The 18,735-nt window shown below is 51.4% G+C and overlaps 1 protein-coding gene across 5 annotated transcripts in view; it reads left to right on the top strand.

The window, feature by feature from the left end:
- Positions 1–18,735, top strand: part of LRP4 (LDL receptor related protein 4) — a 409,878-nt gene that overhangs the window by 233,554 nt on the left and 157,589 nt on the right. For 3 of the 5 annotated variants that reach the window (XM_086959683.1, XM_086959684.1, XM_086959687.1), the window contains exons 5-6: positions 1,585–1,704; positions 10,040–10,168. In XM_086959683.1, the coding sequence (XP_086815809.1) occupies positions 1,585–1,704; positions 10,040–10,168 (249 nt within the window). The remainder of the gene's footprint in view (positions 1–1,584; positions 1,705–10,039; positions 10,169–18,735) is intronic. The other 2 variants (XM_086959686.1, XM_086959685.1) reach the window with 1 other exon arrangement.

Here is an 18,735-nt window from a genome sequence, read left to right as displayed (position 1 = left end):
CGCAGGGGCAGGGTGTGGCGACACTTCATCTGTGTCGAGTGCCTCGAGCGGGTAAGGAGGTGCTCTCAGCTAAAATGGGTGGGGGTTACTGGAGGCATTGAATCTGTCTCTACTGCAGTCGATGGGTTGGCACTAGGCATGGGTGGGGAGGCACAGGGTGGGCCGAGGGGCTCTGGGAGGCAGAGTCTGTCTGAGGTCCTGGGACCGCGGACAGCGCTGTCCTCCACCAGTAGAGGGTGCTGGTGGGTTCATGGCACAGTGGCCTAAGACGAGCCTGGCACCGTCTGGGCTTTGTACTGATATAAGTCCGCAGGTGCTTCGGGTGGCAGAGTGGGTCTCTGGGCACACCTGATGTGCCAGTCTTGTTGTGGCATGGGTATGAACATTATTTGGTTTCTAAGGACAGTGCTGATGTGACGCGCCAGCATCACTCTGCCTTCATCTATATTTGCCACCTAAGTGAATACATATTTTGTTTCTCTCTCCTCCGCTTTCTGTGCCCACCTGTGTCTTTCTGTGCCCACCTGTGTCTTTCTGTGCCCGCCTGCGTCTTTCTGTGTCCTCCTGTGTCTGTTTGCGCCTGCATGTGTCCTCCTGTAACACCCCGTGTCCTCCTGTCTCCCTCCTGTGTGCTTCTTTCTGGGCTCTCATGTGCCTCCCTGTGCATCCCGTGTCCCCCTTACCTGTCCTCCTGTGTCCTACTGCCCCCTTCTTGTGCCTACCTGTGTATTCCTTTATCTCCCTGTAAACTCCTGTTCTCCTGTATGTCCCTGCGTGTACTGTGAACTTTCCGTGCCCTCCTGTGCTCTATAATGCCTGCTTCTTTCCCCCTATATCTATGTGTGCCTGCTGTGCTCTCCTGTATCTATCTATGCCTGCCTCTTTTCCCCTGTATCTGTCTGTGCCTGCCTGTTCTCTCCTGTATCTATCTGTGTCTCCTATGACCTACCCATGTCCTCCTGTGCCTTCCTGTGTCCTCATATGCCTGCCTATTTCCCCCTATATCTATGTCTGCCTGTGTTCTCCTGTATCCACCTGTATCTTCATGTTTCCTCCTGTGCCTGCCTGTATTCCGCTGTATCTATCTGTGTCCTCCTATGGCTGCTCATCTTGTCCTGACTCCCACATGTATCCTGCCTCCCCGTGTGTCCTGCCTCCCCATGTGCCCTGCCTTTCTCGTGTGTCCTGCCTCTCCCATGTGTCCTGCTTCCGCCATGTGTATTCTATGTCCCCCGTGTGTCCTGCCTCTCCCGTGTGTCCTGCCTCTCCCGTGTTCCTGCCTCTCCCGTGTGTCCTCCTCCCCGTGTGTCCTGCCTCTCCCATGTGTCCTGCTTCCGCCGTGTGTATTCTATGTCCCCCGTGTGTCCTGCCTCTCCCGTGTTCCTGCCTCTCCCGTGTGTCCTCCTCCCCGTGTGTCTTCCTCCCCTTTTGTCCTCCTCCCTGTGTGTCCTCCTCCCCGTGTGTCCTCCTCCCCGTGTGTCCTCCTCCCCATGTGTCCTCCTCCCCGTGTGTCGTCCGCCCCGTGTGTCCTGCCTCCCCGTGTGTATTCTCTGTCCCCCGTGTGTCCTGCCTCCCCCCGGCCAGCAGACACCCGGAAGTGCTCGGAGAAGGAGTTCCAGTGCAGTGATGGGAGCTGTATTGCTGAGCACTGGGCCTGTGATGGAGACACGGACTGCAAGGATGGCTCGGACGAGGAGAGCTGCCGTGAGTGGGGGCTGGAGGGGCCGGGGCGAGGAGAGCTGCCGTGAGTGGAGGCTGGAGGGGCCGGGGCGGGGCGGTGAGGGACGGCTGTCCAATGTTGTGTCATCAGAATACCACTGACCTCCACTGAGTGACCCATCCTGCACAGGCGCGGCCACCTCACTGACCATCTCCATGGAGCGGGCTGTCGCACACCTCCATGGAGTGACCTCTTGTGTGCAGGTGGGCGCCTCACTGACCAGACTGTCCATGTCCAGTGAGCGGGCTGTTGCAGGCCTCCATGGAGTGGCCTCTCGTGTGCAGGTGGGCGCCTCACTGACCAGACTGTCCATGTCCAGTGAGCGGGCTGTTGCAGGCCTCCATGGAGTTACCTCTTGCTTGCAGGCAGTCGACTCACTGACCATCTCCAAGGAGCAGGCTGTCGCAGGTTTTGCAGTGTGAATATTTCTGGATTCACTATGCTGTGCATTATTCCGCGATCTAGTGGTTGAGTCCGGAATTGTAGTCTATTTTCTCTCTTCTTATTTTTTTTCGTGGCCAAGGTTGGTGTCGACATACCACCATTTGGTGTCCTTCGTGACGTTGATGTGCTCCCACCTTTGGTCGCCATCTTAATATTCATTTTTCCGCCGTTGGGTCTGGATCGTTGCAGAAGATTTCCAAAGTTTTTGGAAGAGGAATCAAGCAAAATCAAAGAGAATTCGACAAAGAACAAGTTTCAACTACAAAAGACTACAGGTCAGGTGCCCAGAGCGACGAGGGAGAAGTTTTAACGAACAAAATCTTGATGTTCGACAAAGAATGGGCTCGCAGGGGGCTCCCTGAGCGCGGGGATGGACAAAACACAGTTCAAGTTTTGCACCAATTGCCACCACAAGTACGCCCAGAAGGATCAGCATCCAGTCTGCAACCTCTGCCTGCTGCTCGACCACAGAAGCGAATACTGCAACGCCTACTCGGCGTTTACACCCAAGACCCTCACAGTAAGGGAGAGGCAGAGAAGGGTAAACCCCAACATGCAGGGGCAGGGGCCACCTCCATCGTTATGAGACTTAGGCCTCTCCAGTGGAGAAGAGGACAACATCGCCGAAGGACCGGAGGACTGCACGGTCGTCGAGTTCCATGAGAAGACGTCAAAGGAGTTGTCAACCCCGAAACATCGAAGCGATACTCGAAAGAGTGAAGCAAAAGCCCCAAGCGACACTCGTAGAAGTGAAGCTAAGTCCTCGAAGGGAGCTCTGCCGCCGAAACACCTGACGAAGGCAACAGCCTCCAGGGACAGTCAACTAAGCGGATCCTTCGAAAAGGACTCCCAATTGGTGAAAACCCTTGAAAAGACATCAAAGGTTGCCCTGGAGAAGGACACCTCGGCGCTGAGGAAAGAAGGGCCAAGATCGTCGTTGACGGCCTGGAAGTGAAGCGCTCCAACACTTGACGCCGAACATGCCGCCGAGATGGAGAGGAAGAAGAGGAGGCTCGAGCCCAAAATGGCGAGCATCCTACAGCAGAAAAAGGACTTCGGCAAGAAGATGACCCAAAACACCATCCCGCCGAAACCCGCAGTCAAAGTCGAAAGGGACGGCAAAGACGCGGAATTGCCGAAAACGCCCGAACCAGTCGAGGAACTGGGAAAAGACGACTACTGTTTCGAGGGAGAAGGTGATGAAGATCTGCAACCCTACCGGTACTCAACATCCTCAGAGGCACAAGATGTGGAATGGCAAGATCTCAATGCCGAATCGTCGGAAGAAGGCGTAGACACTTACCCTTTGAGGCCCTCGCCGCCAGACGACATAGCGATCTACAACATGGTTGTACAGAAGGCTGCACAGGCTTATGGAGTGAAAATGGAGGAGAAGAAGCCCAAGGCATGTTTCCTCCTGTAAACTCTACTGCCTCAACAGACTAGGAGTCAATTCCTGCCCCTGCTCCATAGTGTGCTGGACCAGGGAAGAGAGGCCTTTAAGGAGCCAGCAGTATGCAAAGCTGTGGCACCTAGATCGGAGAAGAAGTACAAACATTCTTCAAAGGTTCCTACATACATCCAAGGGTCAGTGCCCGCCGACTCCATAATATAAGCAACGGCTAGGAAGAGAGTTAATGTTCCCACAAATGCCGGGCCACCTCCAGACAAGGAGAGCAGGAGGAAGATCTCACAAGGAGAAAGGTGGAGAGAAATGCAGCAATACATTGGCGCATCGCAAATTCCAACGCCCTGCTCAACAGGCACCCATACCAACACTGGGATGAAGTGGGGCAGCTCCTAAAGCATCTACCAGACCAGTACCAACAAAGGGCAGCTCAACTGGTAGAAGAAGGAAAGAACATGGCGAACACATGCCTGAAATCTGCATTGGATGCTGCAGAAACATCGAGCAGGCTAATGATGATAGGAGTGACTGAGAGAAGACACGCATGGCTCAGAATTTCGGGATTCAAGACAGAGGTACAAAGTAACATCTTAAATGCACCCTTTAATGGATAGCAACTGTTCGGCACACCAATGGAAGACAAGTTGACGCAGCTCAAGAAGGACAACGAAACAGCAAGGTCCATGGGAGCGTTACAGTTCAGGGGAATGAGAAGAGGCACACCCACAAGGAGGCCAGGCAGTAGAAGTGGAGGCAACGTGCTGACCACATCACACCAAACATCCCTCAACCAAGTGACTCCGCCATGCATCAGGCCCCCACCCTAGCAACACCTCGGGGTGGGTGGGAAGACAAAAAGAAAAAATTTAGCCAAACGTTCAACGACAAACAGTACCTCGAACACTCAACACCAGTTGGGGGAAGAATAAGAGACTTCATCCAGGAATGGAGGAAGGTCACATCGGACAAATGGATTCTAAACATCATACAATACGGATACTGTATAGAGTTGGAAAGACAACCTCCAAACAGAAATTCAACAAGAAAGGCACACTCAGCAAAGGAGCTCTCGCTCTTGCAGCTAAAGGGGGAAGAATTGCTCGGCAAGGAGGCAATAGAGGTGGTACCGCAGAACCAAAGCAACAAGGGGGTTCACTCAACTTACTTCCTGGTGCCAAAGGTGGACGAACCGCTAAGACCTATCCTAGATCTAAGGTTCCTGAACAAATTCATAAGGACTCAAAGATTCAAGATGACCTTCCTATAAGAGGTAGTACCACAAATACAGCAAGGAGACATCATGTCTACTATAGATTTAAAGGATGGATACTTGCACATCCCCATCAAACACAAACACCAGCGCCTACTAAGGTTTGTGATCAACCAAAGCCACTACCAGTTCACAGTACTGGCATTGGGCCTAAAATCCGTGCCAAGGGTGTTTACAAAATGCCTAGCAGCTGCCGCAGCACACCTACCAAAAGCGAGGGATACACGTATACCCCTATCTCGACGACTAGCTCGTAAAGGCAAGTTCATACGACCAATGCAAACTGCACATCCAGCAGGTCATACTAACACTGACAGGACTGGGCTTCTTGATTCAGTGGGAGAAATCGTCAACAGAGCCACAGCAAATCAAGATATTCTTAGGGGCAGAGATCGACACCATACGGGCCAAAGTGTTCCCCAACAGGAAGAGAACATTGGCAATACGGAAGGAAACACGTCTTTACCGCAAGGGGCAAGTTCTGGCAGTGAGGACGGTGAGCAAGCTGATGGGAATGATTGCGTCATGCATCCACCTGGTCCAAAATATTCGACTCCACATGACACCATTCCAAGAATGGATATAGCAGCAATGGTCACAGGCAACTGGGAGTTGGGTAGATCTAGTGGTTGTCACACATGCAGTGCATCAGGAAATTGCGTGGTGGAACAAGGAAAACATATCACAGGGGAAACCATTCACACTAAACAAACAACTCCAACAGTGACGTCTGCCAGATGGGATGGGGCAGGCTCAAGGTGAGAGGGCTATGGTCGCAGCAGGATGCGGTCAAGCACATCAATTACCTGGAACTAAAAACAGTGTTCCTAGCCCTGAAAGCATTTCAGAAGCAGCTGTACGGAAACAGGGTGTTGATCCAAACAGACAACACCACGATCATGTTCTACATCAACAAGCATGGAGCAATACAGTCAGTATCGCTATCGAGGCTAGCACAGGACATATGGACATGGCCCATCCCACTAAAGATAGACCTACTAGCAATACATCTCCCAGGGAAGGACAACGTGGAGGCAGACAGACTCTGCAGACAGATGTCAGCATCCCACGAATGGGAGATCAACAAACAGGAATTACAGAGAGTATTGCAGAAGTGGGTTACACCGCAAATAGACCGATTTGCAACACACCAAAATGCAAAATGCCAACACTTCGCATCCAGACAACCAGACCATCGGTCACAAGGGAATGCGCTATGGATAAATTGGTCAAAGACATTTGCATACGCTTTTCCCCCGATTCCACTGATGTACAGGGTACTCAGCAAATGCAGGATCAGCAACATGACGCTAATACTAATAGCACCTCAGTGGGCCAGACAGTCGTGGTTCTCACTAATTATGGAGATGGCACAGGCACCAGCACACAAATTTACAAAGAGAAGGAACCAGTTAACAATGCAGAACGGAAGGATGCTACACCCAGAGCCAGAGAGCCTCAGCCTAGCAAAACACACAAGATGATGGGCGGAATGTTGCACAATGGCAAAACATTCACCCCAGTCACAGATCTGGGTTTAATCCATCATTGTTTAGCCCACTCTGCCACCCCAGTTCAGACATGGCCATATGCAAATCAGTCTTGACCCTATGCCTCATGGGAACAGTCCAGCCTGAACTGCCAAGCCATGTCTTCCTTGGACCGGAATCAAGCATCCTAGGATCAGTTTCTGGCTATCAGCCGTCATCAGACAGGATAGCTTGACTCCAGTGGCTTAGTGAGCACAGGGCCCACGTCTGGGCATACCCTTCCCACATAGGGTGAACAGCAAAACACACAAGATGATGGACGGAATGTTGCACAATGGCAAAACATTCACCCTAGTGGCATGGCTCCTGAAGACCTAGAGTTTGCACACCTCAAACTACTGGTGAGCACAATGGTAGGGCTCAGGGAGGCAAGAAGGTCTACCACAAGGAAATGCTACGTAGCAAAGTGGAAGAGATTCTCAAAATGGTGCATTAGGGAAAATCGCAAAGGAAAATCACAAGGGAGTCAACAGTAATAAAATACTTAACACATCTACTGGAAAGTAAACTGAGTTACACATCCCTAAGGGTACACTTAACGGCTATTGTGGCTTACATTAGAGGAGAAACTGGGAAAAGTTTCTCCACCTCCTAAGTCGTGAAGAGATTTCTAGAAGGGGCGAAGAGGATCGCACCTCCAAACAGAATGCCAGCACCAGCATGGAACCTCAACGTAGTGCTGACCCAAATAATGAAGGCACCATTCGATCCCATGCACAAGGTTACACTGCACATGCTCACACTAAAAACGGCCTTCTTAGTAGCTATCGCATCACTACAAAGAGTAAGTGAGTTGCAGGCGCTAACACTTCAAGAGTCCTACTTGCACATACATAGTGATAGGATTGTAATGAGAACAGACCCACACTTCATGCCAAAGGTGGTGTCTCGGTTCCACATCAACTAAACAATCCAAATACCAAGCACAAGCACAGAGAGGGCGCTGCACACACTGGACGCCAGGAGGGCGGTGATGCACTACATGGAAAGGACAAAGGAGTGCAGAAAGACAAAGCAACTCTTTGTTTCCTTCGCAAGCAGTTTTTTGGGATGACCAGTTACCAAAAATACCATTGCATGATGGATTGCACAAACCATTCAAATATGCCACAAACAAGCGGCTCAACCGTTACAAAGAGCAGCTCATACTCACCCGACACGGAAGAAAGGAGCTACAATTGCTTTTCCAGCTAACACACCGATTCAAGACGTTTGCCAAGCTGCAACGTGGTCTTCAGTGCATACGTTCAGCACTTCTGTGTGGATATCCAAATGAACAAAGAAGCGCAAGTGGGACAGAAGGTCTTACAACACATACTCTGTAACCACAGCTCATCTTCCACCCATCTAACACAATAAGGACACACCGCTACAAAGTCTATGCACAGCATAGTGAGTCCAGAAAGATTCACGCTGCAAATTGTATAGTTTCTTACCTGTCGGTGTAGTTTTGCAGCTTGAAGAATGTCTGGATTCACTAGCGAACCCACCCACCTCCGCCAGAAAGATGAGACAGGAGGAAAGGGATTAAAGATGAACAAGACTTAGAAAATAAGAGGAAAACCAAGAATAACACAAGAAAAAAGAATCCAAAGATGGCGACCAAAGGTGGGAGCTTCCGGAGGAAGCACGTGGACGTCATGAAGGACACCAAATGATGGTCATCTAGGCCACAAAAAAAAGGAGAAAAAAAAGACTACAATTCCGGACTCAACCACTAGATGGCGGAATAATGAACAGCATAGTGAATCCAGAAAGTCTTCAAGCTGCAAAACTACACTGACAGGTAAGATCTATACGCTTCCATGGAGTGACCTCTCACAGGCAGGTGGTTAACTCACTGACCCCACTGTCCATGCCCAGGGAGCGGGTTGTCTCAGACCTACACAGAGGGAGCTGTTGTTCACAGGCGGTCACCTCCCTGACCTCACTGTCCATATCCAGGGAGCGGGATGTCGCTGGCCTCCTCTGAGTGACCCATCCTGTACAGGCGGCCACCTCACTGACCATCTCCACAGAGCGGTCTGCCACAGACCTCCATGGAGTGACCTCTCATGTGCAGGCGGCTGGCTCACTGACCATCTCCAGGAAGCAGGCTGTCGCTGGCCTCCATGGAGGGACCACTTGTGTGCAGGCGGTCAACTCACTGACCACACTGTCCATGTAAAGGGTGTGGGCTGTCTCAGACCTACACAGAGGGAGCTGTTGCACACAGAGGGAAGGGAGATGTTGTACACAGAGGGAGCTGTTGCACACAGAGGGAAGGGAGATGTTGTACACAGAGGGAGCTGTTGTACACAGAGGGAAGGGAGATGTTGTACACAGAGGGAGCTGTTGTACACAGAGGGAAGGGAGCTGTTGTACACAGAGGGAAGGGAGCTGTTGTACACAGAGGGAAGGGAGCTGTTGTACACAGAGGGAAGGGAGATGTTGTACACAGAGGGAGCTGTTGTACACAGAGGGAAGGGAGATGTTGTACACAGAGGGAGCTGTTGTACACAGAGGGAAGGGAGATGTTGTACACAGAGGGAGCTGTTGTACACAGAGGGAAGAGAGATGTTGTACACAGAGGGAGCTGTTGTACACAGAGGGAGCTGTTGTACACAGAGGTAAGGGAGATGTTTTACACAGAGGGAGCTGTTGTACACAGAGGGAAGGGAGATGTTGTACACAGAGGGAGCTGTTGTACACAGAGGGAAGGGAGATGTTGTACACAGAGGGAAGGGAGCTGTTGTACACAGAGGGAAGGGAGATGTTGTACACAGAGGGAGCTGTTGTACACAGAGGGAGCTGTTGTACACAGAGGGAGCTGTTGCACACAGAGGGAAGGGAGATGTTGTACACAGAGGGAAGGGAGATGTTGTACACAGAGGGAGCTGTTGTACACAGAGGGAAGGGAGATGTTGTACACAGAGGGAGCTGTTGTACACAGAGGGAAGGGAGATGTTGTACACAGAGGGAGCTGTTGTACACAGAGGGAGCTGTTGTACACAGAGGGAGCTGTTGCACACAGAGGGAAGGGAGATGTTGTACACAGAGGGAAGGGAGATGTTGTACACAGAGGGAGCTATTGTACACAGAGGGAAGGGAGATGTTGTACACAGAGGGAGCTGTTGCACACAGAGGGAAGGGAGATGTTGTACACAGAGGGAGCTGTTGCACACAGAGGGAAGGGAGATGTTGTACACAGAGGGAGCTGTTGCACACAGAGGGAGATGTTGTACACAGAGGGAGCTGTTGCACACAGAGGGAGATGTTGTACACAGAGGGAGCTGTTGTACACAGAGGGAGCTGTTGTACACAGAGGGAAGGGAGATGTTGTACACAGAGGGAGCTGTTGTACTCAGAGGGAAGGGAGATGTTGTACACAGAGGGAGCTGTTGCACACAGAGGGAAGGGAGATGTTGTACACAGAGGGAGCTGTTGCACACAGAGGGAAGGGAGATGTTGTACACAGAGGGAGCTGTTGTACTCAGAGGGAAGGGAGATGTTGTACACAGAGGGAGCTGTTGTACACAGAGGGAGATGTTGTACACAGAGGGAGCTGTTGCACACAGGCGGTCAGCACCCTGACCACATGATCCATGCTCCAAGGGCAGACTGTTACTCCCTCACTGACCCCACTTTCCTTGTTCCTCTCTCCCCAGCATCTGACGTCCCAGCCACAACGTGCAGCCTAGAGGAGTTCCAGTGTGCCTATGGCCGCTGTATCCTGGATATCTACCATTGCGATGGCGATGACGACTGTGGCGACTGGTCTGACGAGTCCGACTGCTGTGAGTACTGGGCGGCATCACCGATGGTCTACCATGGAGAGGTGGGCGTAGTCTGAGTCAGAGGGTTTTTAATGGGTTTGAGGGGGGCCTGTGTGTCTTGTGAGGAGGCTCGTGTGTGGCTCATTAGAGGTGGCTTGTGTGTCTCGTGAGGGGGCTCATGTGCTGGCTGTGAGGGTGGCATGTGAGGGGAAGCCTGTGTGTCTTGTGAGGAGGCTTGCATGTGGCTCGTGAGGGTGGCTTGTGTGTTGCTTATTAGCGGCGGCCTGTGTGTCTCGTGAGGGGGCTCGTTTGTGGCTGGTGAGGGTGGCATGTGAAGGGAAGCCTTTGTGACTTGTGAGTGTGCTCATGTGTGGCTTGTGAGGGTGGCTTGTGTGTGGCTCATTAGCGGTGGCTTGTGTGTCTCGTGGGAGGGCTCGTATGTGGCTGGTGAAGGTGGCTTGTGTATGGCTTGTGAGGGTGGCTCATGAGGGGGATTGTGTGTGGCTGGTGAGAGTGGTTTGTGTGTGGCTGGTGAGTGTGGCATGTGAGGGGGAGTCTGTGTGTCTTGTGAGGAGGCACGCATGTGGCTCGTGAGGGTGGCTCGTGTGTGGCTGGTGAGATTGGCTTGTGTATGGCTTGTGAGGATGGCTCGTGAGGAGGCTGTGTGGCTGGTTAGGGTGGCTTGTGCGTGGCTGGTGAGTGTGGCTCATGAAGGGGCTCATGTGTTGGCTCGTGATGGGGGGTCGCATGTGGCTCATGATGGGGTTCGCATGGGGCTCATGAGGGTGGCTGGTGAGGGGGGCTTGTGTATGGCTGGTGAGGCGGGTGTGAGAAGTTAGCCTGGTATATGATGTCCACTATTCTAGTGGGCACCTTGCACCAGTCCAATCGACCCTTATTGATGGTGGTTGTAAAGTCAACCTTATAGACAAGCTATCCTAGTGGTAGCATGGACCAGCAGTCTTAGGCTAAGACTTCAGAGAGCATGTGAAGCAAGCTGTTTTACCAATTATAATCCCTTGAATACCAAATGAAAGGACACCACACAAGGTTTATATCAAATATATATGTAATTATTCTAAACACAACCCCTCTGCACTCTTTATGAGGTCAAAGGTAAAAGTACATCACAAGTTACTCAATTAGCATACGATAAGTTGCACAAATACAGTTATGCCCTAGGGTCCTCACAAACCATATACTAAAGAAGTGGTATAAGAACCATGTGAGAGTTAGACAGCAGGCCTAGGGCCTGTAGAATCGCTTGGGCTACACTAAACAACCGAAGGTTAGGAAGTAGTAGGCACATGGGAGACGTGTGCAGTGTCTAAACACAGTCGCGAGTTACCATTGACTTATAATGGGAAACGAAGAAGTTACAAAGTTACTGTTTAAGGACACTTCCGGATGGACTACGATAAAACCCCTTTAGACTAGGACACTTCGAGAGTCAAAACCCACGGGAGCACCGGAGTACTCGTGTTACCTCACCCAGGGAAGCTGGGTGCATAGGTGCCTTTTGGTGTCGGGTTTCGTCGTCGTTTTCTATGGAGAGCTGCAAAGAAGTGCTGCAGGCGACCAGAGGAAAAGTGTCCAGGTAGATCCAAGGGTGGATCAGTGATGTGAAGAACCTGAAAGCAGAGGGGACAGAGTCTGGGTCACTAGCCAGTGACCAGGAAAGAAGCAGGAAGGAACCAGGCGATGTTGCGTGCTTGAAGGTGAAGAAGGTGAACTTGTCTCTTCAGCCACGAGGTCCAAGAGGCATCAACGATGACCAGGCGCTGGATTCGAGCTGTCCCTTGACGGATCTAGTTGACTGCGGTGTCGGTATCCGGATTGGACCCAACAAGCCTTGGCAACCGCAACCCATGCAGGATGTCGAGATTGGCTCTGTTGCAGACCAGCAAGGTCTGTGGTGCTTCTCCTATGAAGGGAAGCTGGAGCAAGCCTAGAGCAACCAGGAAAGCAGTTTAGTTTGATAGAAAAGTATTCAGGGGGCTCACTAGCCAACGGGCAAGGAACCGGGAAGACGCATCGAGCAAGAGCGGGCCTCAAGCGGCACTCGTGGAGTGTGGAGGGCTGAGCTTCGTGCAAATGGCGTCTGGGGCTTCTCGTACCCCAATGCACAACTGCGAGGGTACCTCGGTAGTCGAGCTGTTAGCAAAATGCCGGATGTCCAGGGTGTCCGGTCCCACGTCTCTCGCGTACACTACGGGTCTCAGCTTTGCTGTGGGTATGGGTCGGAGTTAGAGAAGTGTGAGAGTCCAGTTCCTGTGTCGCTGAGTCTTCGGGTTCCGTCGGGAGCGTCGTCAAAGCAGACCGGCAAGTTACTGGTGGTGCCTGTTTGCACAGTGTGGTCACTCCTTGACCACAAGGGAGATGTCTTCCATCTTCTAGTCAGAATAGAATGTCGAAGGTCCAAGAGTTCTGTATCAAAGTTTCTTTCCAGGATAATCCAAAGTCCTGGGGACACAGCTCCTATACATATACTAAGCTAAGGGGCTGGATTACCTGCCTAGGTCCCTCCTATGGGTGGACCTGAGAAGAGGGTGGTTACACCCCTTTCCCTTTGTCCAGTTTCACGCCAGAGCTGGGGCTGGAGTGCCCCAGCAACTGGTTTGAACCGGGCTAGGCATGGAGCACCTTGTGTGCCCCAGGCAGTGTCTCAAAAAGCATCTGCTGATGCAGCCCTCCCTGTCCCAATACATATCTGCCTGTCTGGGGAGGTGCTGGCACCTCCCTGGACAGGAAACCTATTGTCCAGGCCTCGCCTGTCGGAGTTTCGTCCAGCAGCGGGAGGTCAGACTTGTGTCTGTGGCAGCAGCATCCATTTTGTGATGCTGGGGCTCTGTTTAACTTTAACCGGGTAAAGCAGTAACATACATGTCTTTTCCCTCTAGAAGGGTGGAATGCTACCCCCGCCGCCAGAATTGGCGGGGTGGGTGTAGTATTTCAAAGTGTTTGACACCTTAAACAACATGTTTTGATAAAGCCAAACCAAAGTGAGCATTATCCGCGAGGATTATAATGCACTTAAGAGTATATGGTATGGCTATATCATAGAACAGCTATAAGGAGATGGTTCCGAAAGCTGCAGAGGGGCTCAGCTCATGCTAGGGCACCCTCTCACATAAAACCAATCACTCTGCCTCCAGGATTGTCGAGGCCTACCATAGGAGTGACTTATAGGTGCATAAGTGTCTATATATAAGGTAGATATAGGTATACTATATCTAAGTAAGGGGGTGATTACACCAGCTTACCCAAGCTGAGTGATCAGCCTGTGGTGTCAGTTTGGAGGGCCAGCCAGGGGGGGCACAATACATGCTGCAGCCCCTGGTAGGCCTTGGATGCACCTATGCCCTGGGTACCTATGGTACACTATACAGGGGCTCACAAAGGTGACCCAATACCCAATCTGGTATGTACCTAAAGTACATGGTATCAATTTAGAGAGAGAATAGATGGGCTGTGGGTCTGATTAGCAGGACCACAGCCACACTAGAGTCGGAAAACCAGAAAATCACAGCAAAAGGTGGGGGTGACCATAGGAAGCAGACCCTACTCTCCTACAGCGGGCTTGCGTGTTGCTCATGAGGGTGGTTCCTGAGGGGAGCCGGTGTCCTGTTTCTGGCGTTGGAGTCTCAATCTGCTTTTGAAAGCATTTCCCATATCTAAAGTGACACCGGACGAGCACTCTCACACAGCTCTGAGGCTTCAGCCACCCTCCCTCCCCGTGCCCTGTGCTCCTCCTGCTGGTAAACATTGCAGTTCTTCTCAAGATCTCAAGACCCTATGAGGCTCGGGCGGATTTCTGGAGCATGGAGTGAGATAGTTGGTTTCGTTTTGCAGCAGGTAGACTAGTGCTTAATTTGTGCTGGTGTTTACCAGTGCGTGGCACTGCATTTATTCCCCTAAACCTGCACATATTTATGGGGTTGCACCAAATGATGGTGCTGTGTGTCTATTATTCAACAGAATCCATCAGTGCGGCATTTATTTAAAAATGATAAAGCTAGCAGATAGCTAATTCTGACACTGGCATTCGGAACTGGTGGCAGGAACTGCTGGCAGTGCCTGCTGCTATGAGCTCCTGTGCAGAGCTTGGGCCCTGGCACTCAGGTTTTTACAAATTAACCACTGAGGTAGATGTCTCAGGGCTAGTCCTGGGACATGAATTCACAAGTGAATTCTAATCTGAGTGACAGGTCTCAGGAAAAATTGACAGGAGTGTACGTATCTGAGTGACAGCTCTCAGGACCAATCCTGGGACATGAATTGACAAGTGTGATCGCTTCGCAGAGTGACTGGTCTCAGGACCAATTCTGGGACATGAATTGACAAAAGTGATCTCATCACGGAGTGACTGCTCTCAGGAAAAGACTCGGGACATGAATTGACAAGTGGGATCCCATCGCAGAGTGACTAATCTCAGGAGAAATCCTGGGACATGAATTGACAAGTGTGATCCCATCGCAAAGTGACTGGTCTCAGGAGAAATCCTGGGATATGAACTGACAAGTGTGATCCCATCGCAAAGTGACTGGTCTCAGGAGAAATCCTGGGACATGAATTGACAAGTGTGATCCCATTGCAAAATGACTGGTCTCAGGAGAAATCCTGGGACATGAATTGACAAGTGTGATCCCATCGCAAAGTGACTGGTCTCAGGAGAAATCCTGGGACATGAAATGACAAGTGTGATCCCATCGCAAAGTGACTGGACTCAGGAGAAATCCTGGGACATGGACTGACAAGTGTGATCCCATCGCAAAGTGACTGGTCTCAGGAGAAATCCTGGGACATGAATTGACAAGTGTGATCCCATCGCAAAGTGACTGGTCTCAGGAGAAATCCTGGGACATGAATTGACAAGTGTGATCCCATCGCAAAGTGACTGATCTCAGGAGAAATCCTGGGACATGAATTGACAAGTGTGATCCCATCGCAAAGTGACTGGTCTCAGGAGAAATCCTGGGACATGAATTGACAAGTGTGATCCCATCGCAAAGTGACTGGTCTCAGGATCAATCCTGGGACATGAACTGACAAGTGTAATCACTTCACAGAGTGACTGATCTCAGGACCAATTCTGGGACATGAATTGACATGTGTGATCCCATTGCAGAGTGACAGCTCTCAGGACCAATCCTGGAACATGAATTGACAAGTGTGATCTCTTCGCAGAGTGACTGGTCTCAGGACCAACCCTGGGTCATGAACTTACAAGTGTGATCCAATCGCAGAGTGACAGATCTCAGGACCAACCCTGGGTCATGAACTTACAAGTGTGATCTCATCGCAGAGGAATTGGTTTCAGCATGTGTGTGTCCCTCAGCAGAGAGCAAGATCTTGAGGAGCATCTTGGCGCATCGAGTGACATATGAAGGGACACGTGGATGAATTGTAGTTGACCCTGGATACTGAGGCAGAGGGACCCCCGAATGAGCTGCACTCTGCTTTGAGTACTGAGGCGGTGGGACCCCCGAATGAGCTGCACTCTGCTTTGAGTACTGAGGCGGTGGGACCCCCGAATGAGCGGCACTCTGCTTTGAGTACTGAGGCAGAGGGACCCCTGAATGAGCTGCACTCTGCTTTGAGTACTGAGGCGGTGGGACCCCCGAATGAGCTGCACTCTGCTTTGAGTACTGAGGCGGTGGGACCCCGAATGAGCTGCACTCTGCTTTGAGTACTGAGCCGGTGGGACCCCCGAATGAGCTACAGTCAACCCTGAATATTGAAGCAGAGGGACAGACAAAGTTGATAGGATCAGCTCTGGATACTGAGGCAGGTATGCACCCCTCTGTGTAATGAAGCAAAGGGGCGCATGAAAGTGCTGCACTGAGTCAAAGGGGCGCATGGAAGTGCTGCACTGAGTCAAAGGGGCGCATGGAAGTGCTGCACTGAGTCAAAGGGGCGCATGAAAGTGCTACACTGAGTCAAAGGGGCGCATAGAAGTGCTGCACTGAGTCAAAGGGGCGCATGAAAGTGCTACACTGAGTCAAAGGGGCGCATGGAAGTGCTGCACTGAGTTAAAGGGGAGCATGGAAGTGCTGCACTGAGTCAAAGGGGCGCATGAAAGTGCTACACTGAGTCAAAGGGGCGCATGGAAGTGCTGCACTGAGTCAAAGGGGCGCATGGAAGTGCTGCACTGAGTTAAAGGGGCGCATGGAAGTGCTGCACTGAGTCAAAGGGGTGCATGAAAGTGCTACACTGAGTCAAAGGGGCGCATGAAAGTGCTACACTGAGTCAAAGGGGCGCATGAAAGTGCTACACTGAGTCAAAGGGGCGCATGAAAGTGCTGCACTGATTGAAAGGGGCGCATGAAAGTGCTGCACTGAGTCAAAGGGGCGCATGGAAGTGCTTCACTGAGTCAAAGGGGCGCATGGAAATGCTGCACTGATTGAAAGGGGCGCATGAAAGTGCTGCACTGAGTCAAAGGGGCGCATGGAAGTGCTACACTGAGTCAAAGGGGCGCATGGAAATGCTGCACTGATTGAAAGGGGCGCATGAAAGTGCTGCACTGATTGAAAGGGGCGCATGAAAGTGCTGCACTGAGTCAAAGGGGCGCATGGAAGTGCTTCACTGAGTCAAAGGGGCGCATGGAAATGCTGCACTGATTGAAAGGGGCGCATGAAAGTGCTGCACTGAGTCAAAGGGGCGCATGGAAGTGCTACACTGAGTCAAAGGGGCGCATGGAAATGCTGCACTGATTGAAAGGGGCGCATGAAAGTGCTGCACTGAGTCAAAGGGGCGCATGGAAGTGCTGCACTGAGTCAAAGGGGCGCATGGAAGTGCTGCACTGAGTTAAAGGGGCGCACTGTAAGGCTCTCTGTCCTGTTACTGAGGTAGAGAGTTCCAGAAAGGAGCTGCCTTTGACCCAGAGTTTTGAAATTCAGTCGTCCCACAAAGTAGCACTTATCGGCCCTGGGTGTTGAGAGAAGAAGATGTGAACAGGCTGTCCTGGGACTGCGCTGAGCGGCTGATGCACGAGGCATCAGGCCTGCCTTGGGTCTAGGACCAGGGGCAGCATGGCAAGAGGAGAGGAGGTGGAGAGAGGTTGTGTCACTGCGTGCCAAGGTAGGAGACCCCAAAGGGGTAACAGGACATCCACTGTATTCAAGCAGCGGTACCTATTCAAAAGTGTGTTGTCACCTGTGCACAGAGACTGCAAGAGCAGTGGTATCTGGTTAGGTGTTCAATGTGCATGCAGTGGAGCAGGGCTAGTTTTCGTTTTTTAGACGTCACGAGTAGACGTGAATAGTGGCAGGGTCACGTTGTGCTGTAGAAGGTACTGGCAGGCTGGCATGGTGTGGAATGGGAATCAGTACCTTTCAGTTTTAGAAGGTAGAGGCAAGGAGTGTAAGGTGGGACAGGTGAGGTATCTCTGTTTTAGAATGTGTCAGTAGGCAAGCATGAGTTGTGTGAGGTGCAGTGTTTGTATTTTAAATGATACGCTAGGCATGCACGCCAGGGGCTGTTTCTGTGTACTAGAAGGTATGTGTAGCCTGCACAAACTCTTTCTTTCTGATAGATACTTCTAACCGCAGATTCCTCACTTATAGAATGTTTCCCAGGTGCCAGACTCGATATGGAAACTTGTCAGAAATGCTTCTGCACGCCAGCAGGTGTCGCAGTGCCACTCCTCCATGTACCATCCCGCATATAAGCGCCACCCACGCATGCTGTAGTTCGTTTCTTTGTTTCTGCCCCTTCAGATGCTTACCTGGTGTTCTGTCCACATTTCATCTGTCTTTCCAACATCATCTAACACAAAATCCAGTGTGCAATTGACCAAAGTTTTGTCCTAATACTCCTGGCTTGGTACCCTGCCGAGACTGTTGGAAACAGATGCTGGTGACGGATCTCCTCGAACTGTCTCTAGTGCTTGGGCTCGAGGCACCACTCGAAGTCATTCAAAAAGTTAGCCGTCATGCAACTCATGCACTGATAAGTGCACCAGAACCAGGGAGCGAAGTTATACGTCGACGAGCACAAGATGTCCCGTGCCTTGATGGCATGGAGTGGTGTGGCTCACTGATTAGAGGCGGCAGACCCGAAAGCAGAGAACGGCCCGGGACCAGGGTTCAATTCCCGATGCGGCAGGGTCGTGGAACAGGGTCAGCGGACTCGATAATTCTCACCTCTGTGCCTACTCTAACCAGAGATCACACTCGGCAACTCTGGGCATTAGCTTGCCTCATCTCCACAATGGCCCCCCACATACGCCGGGGATGCCTGGTTTCACCTTGGAGATACCCAGTAGGGACCATCTCACAGGGAAAGCCAGGACGGGTTCCCAGCGGTCTATTGCGCAGAGATACTCCTTCCGGAGTCGATTCTAGAGCGTTAGAAACCCGCAAAATTAAATTAAATTAAATGGTCACACTCCAAGTGGAAGGCAGACCGGCTTCCGTTCCTGCGGTCGTTTCTAGTGAGATTCCAGTTTTGAAGTCAAACTCCTTTAGTAATTCGCAGTCTAAAAATAAACACAAGAAAGTGAAGCAGGTCTGGAACCTGTCCTTTTCCCTTTCAATCCAAAAATAAGAAGCAAGGACATCGAGATACCAGTCGATCTCCCTCTAGAT

The sequence above is a fragment of the Lissotriton vulgaris genome, chromosome 2_2 (assembly GCF_964263255.1).
Source record: "Lissotriton vulgaris chromosome 2_2, aLisVul1.2, whole genome shotgun sequence".
Taxonomy (NCBI): domain Eukaryota; kingdom Metazoa; phylum Chordata; class Amphibia; order Caudata; family Salamandridae; genus Lissotriton; species Lissotriton vulgaris.
This window is presented reverse-complemented; position numbering and strand designations above follow the sequence as displayed.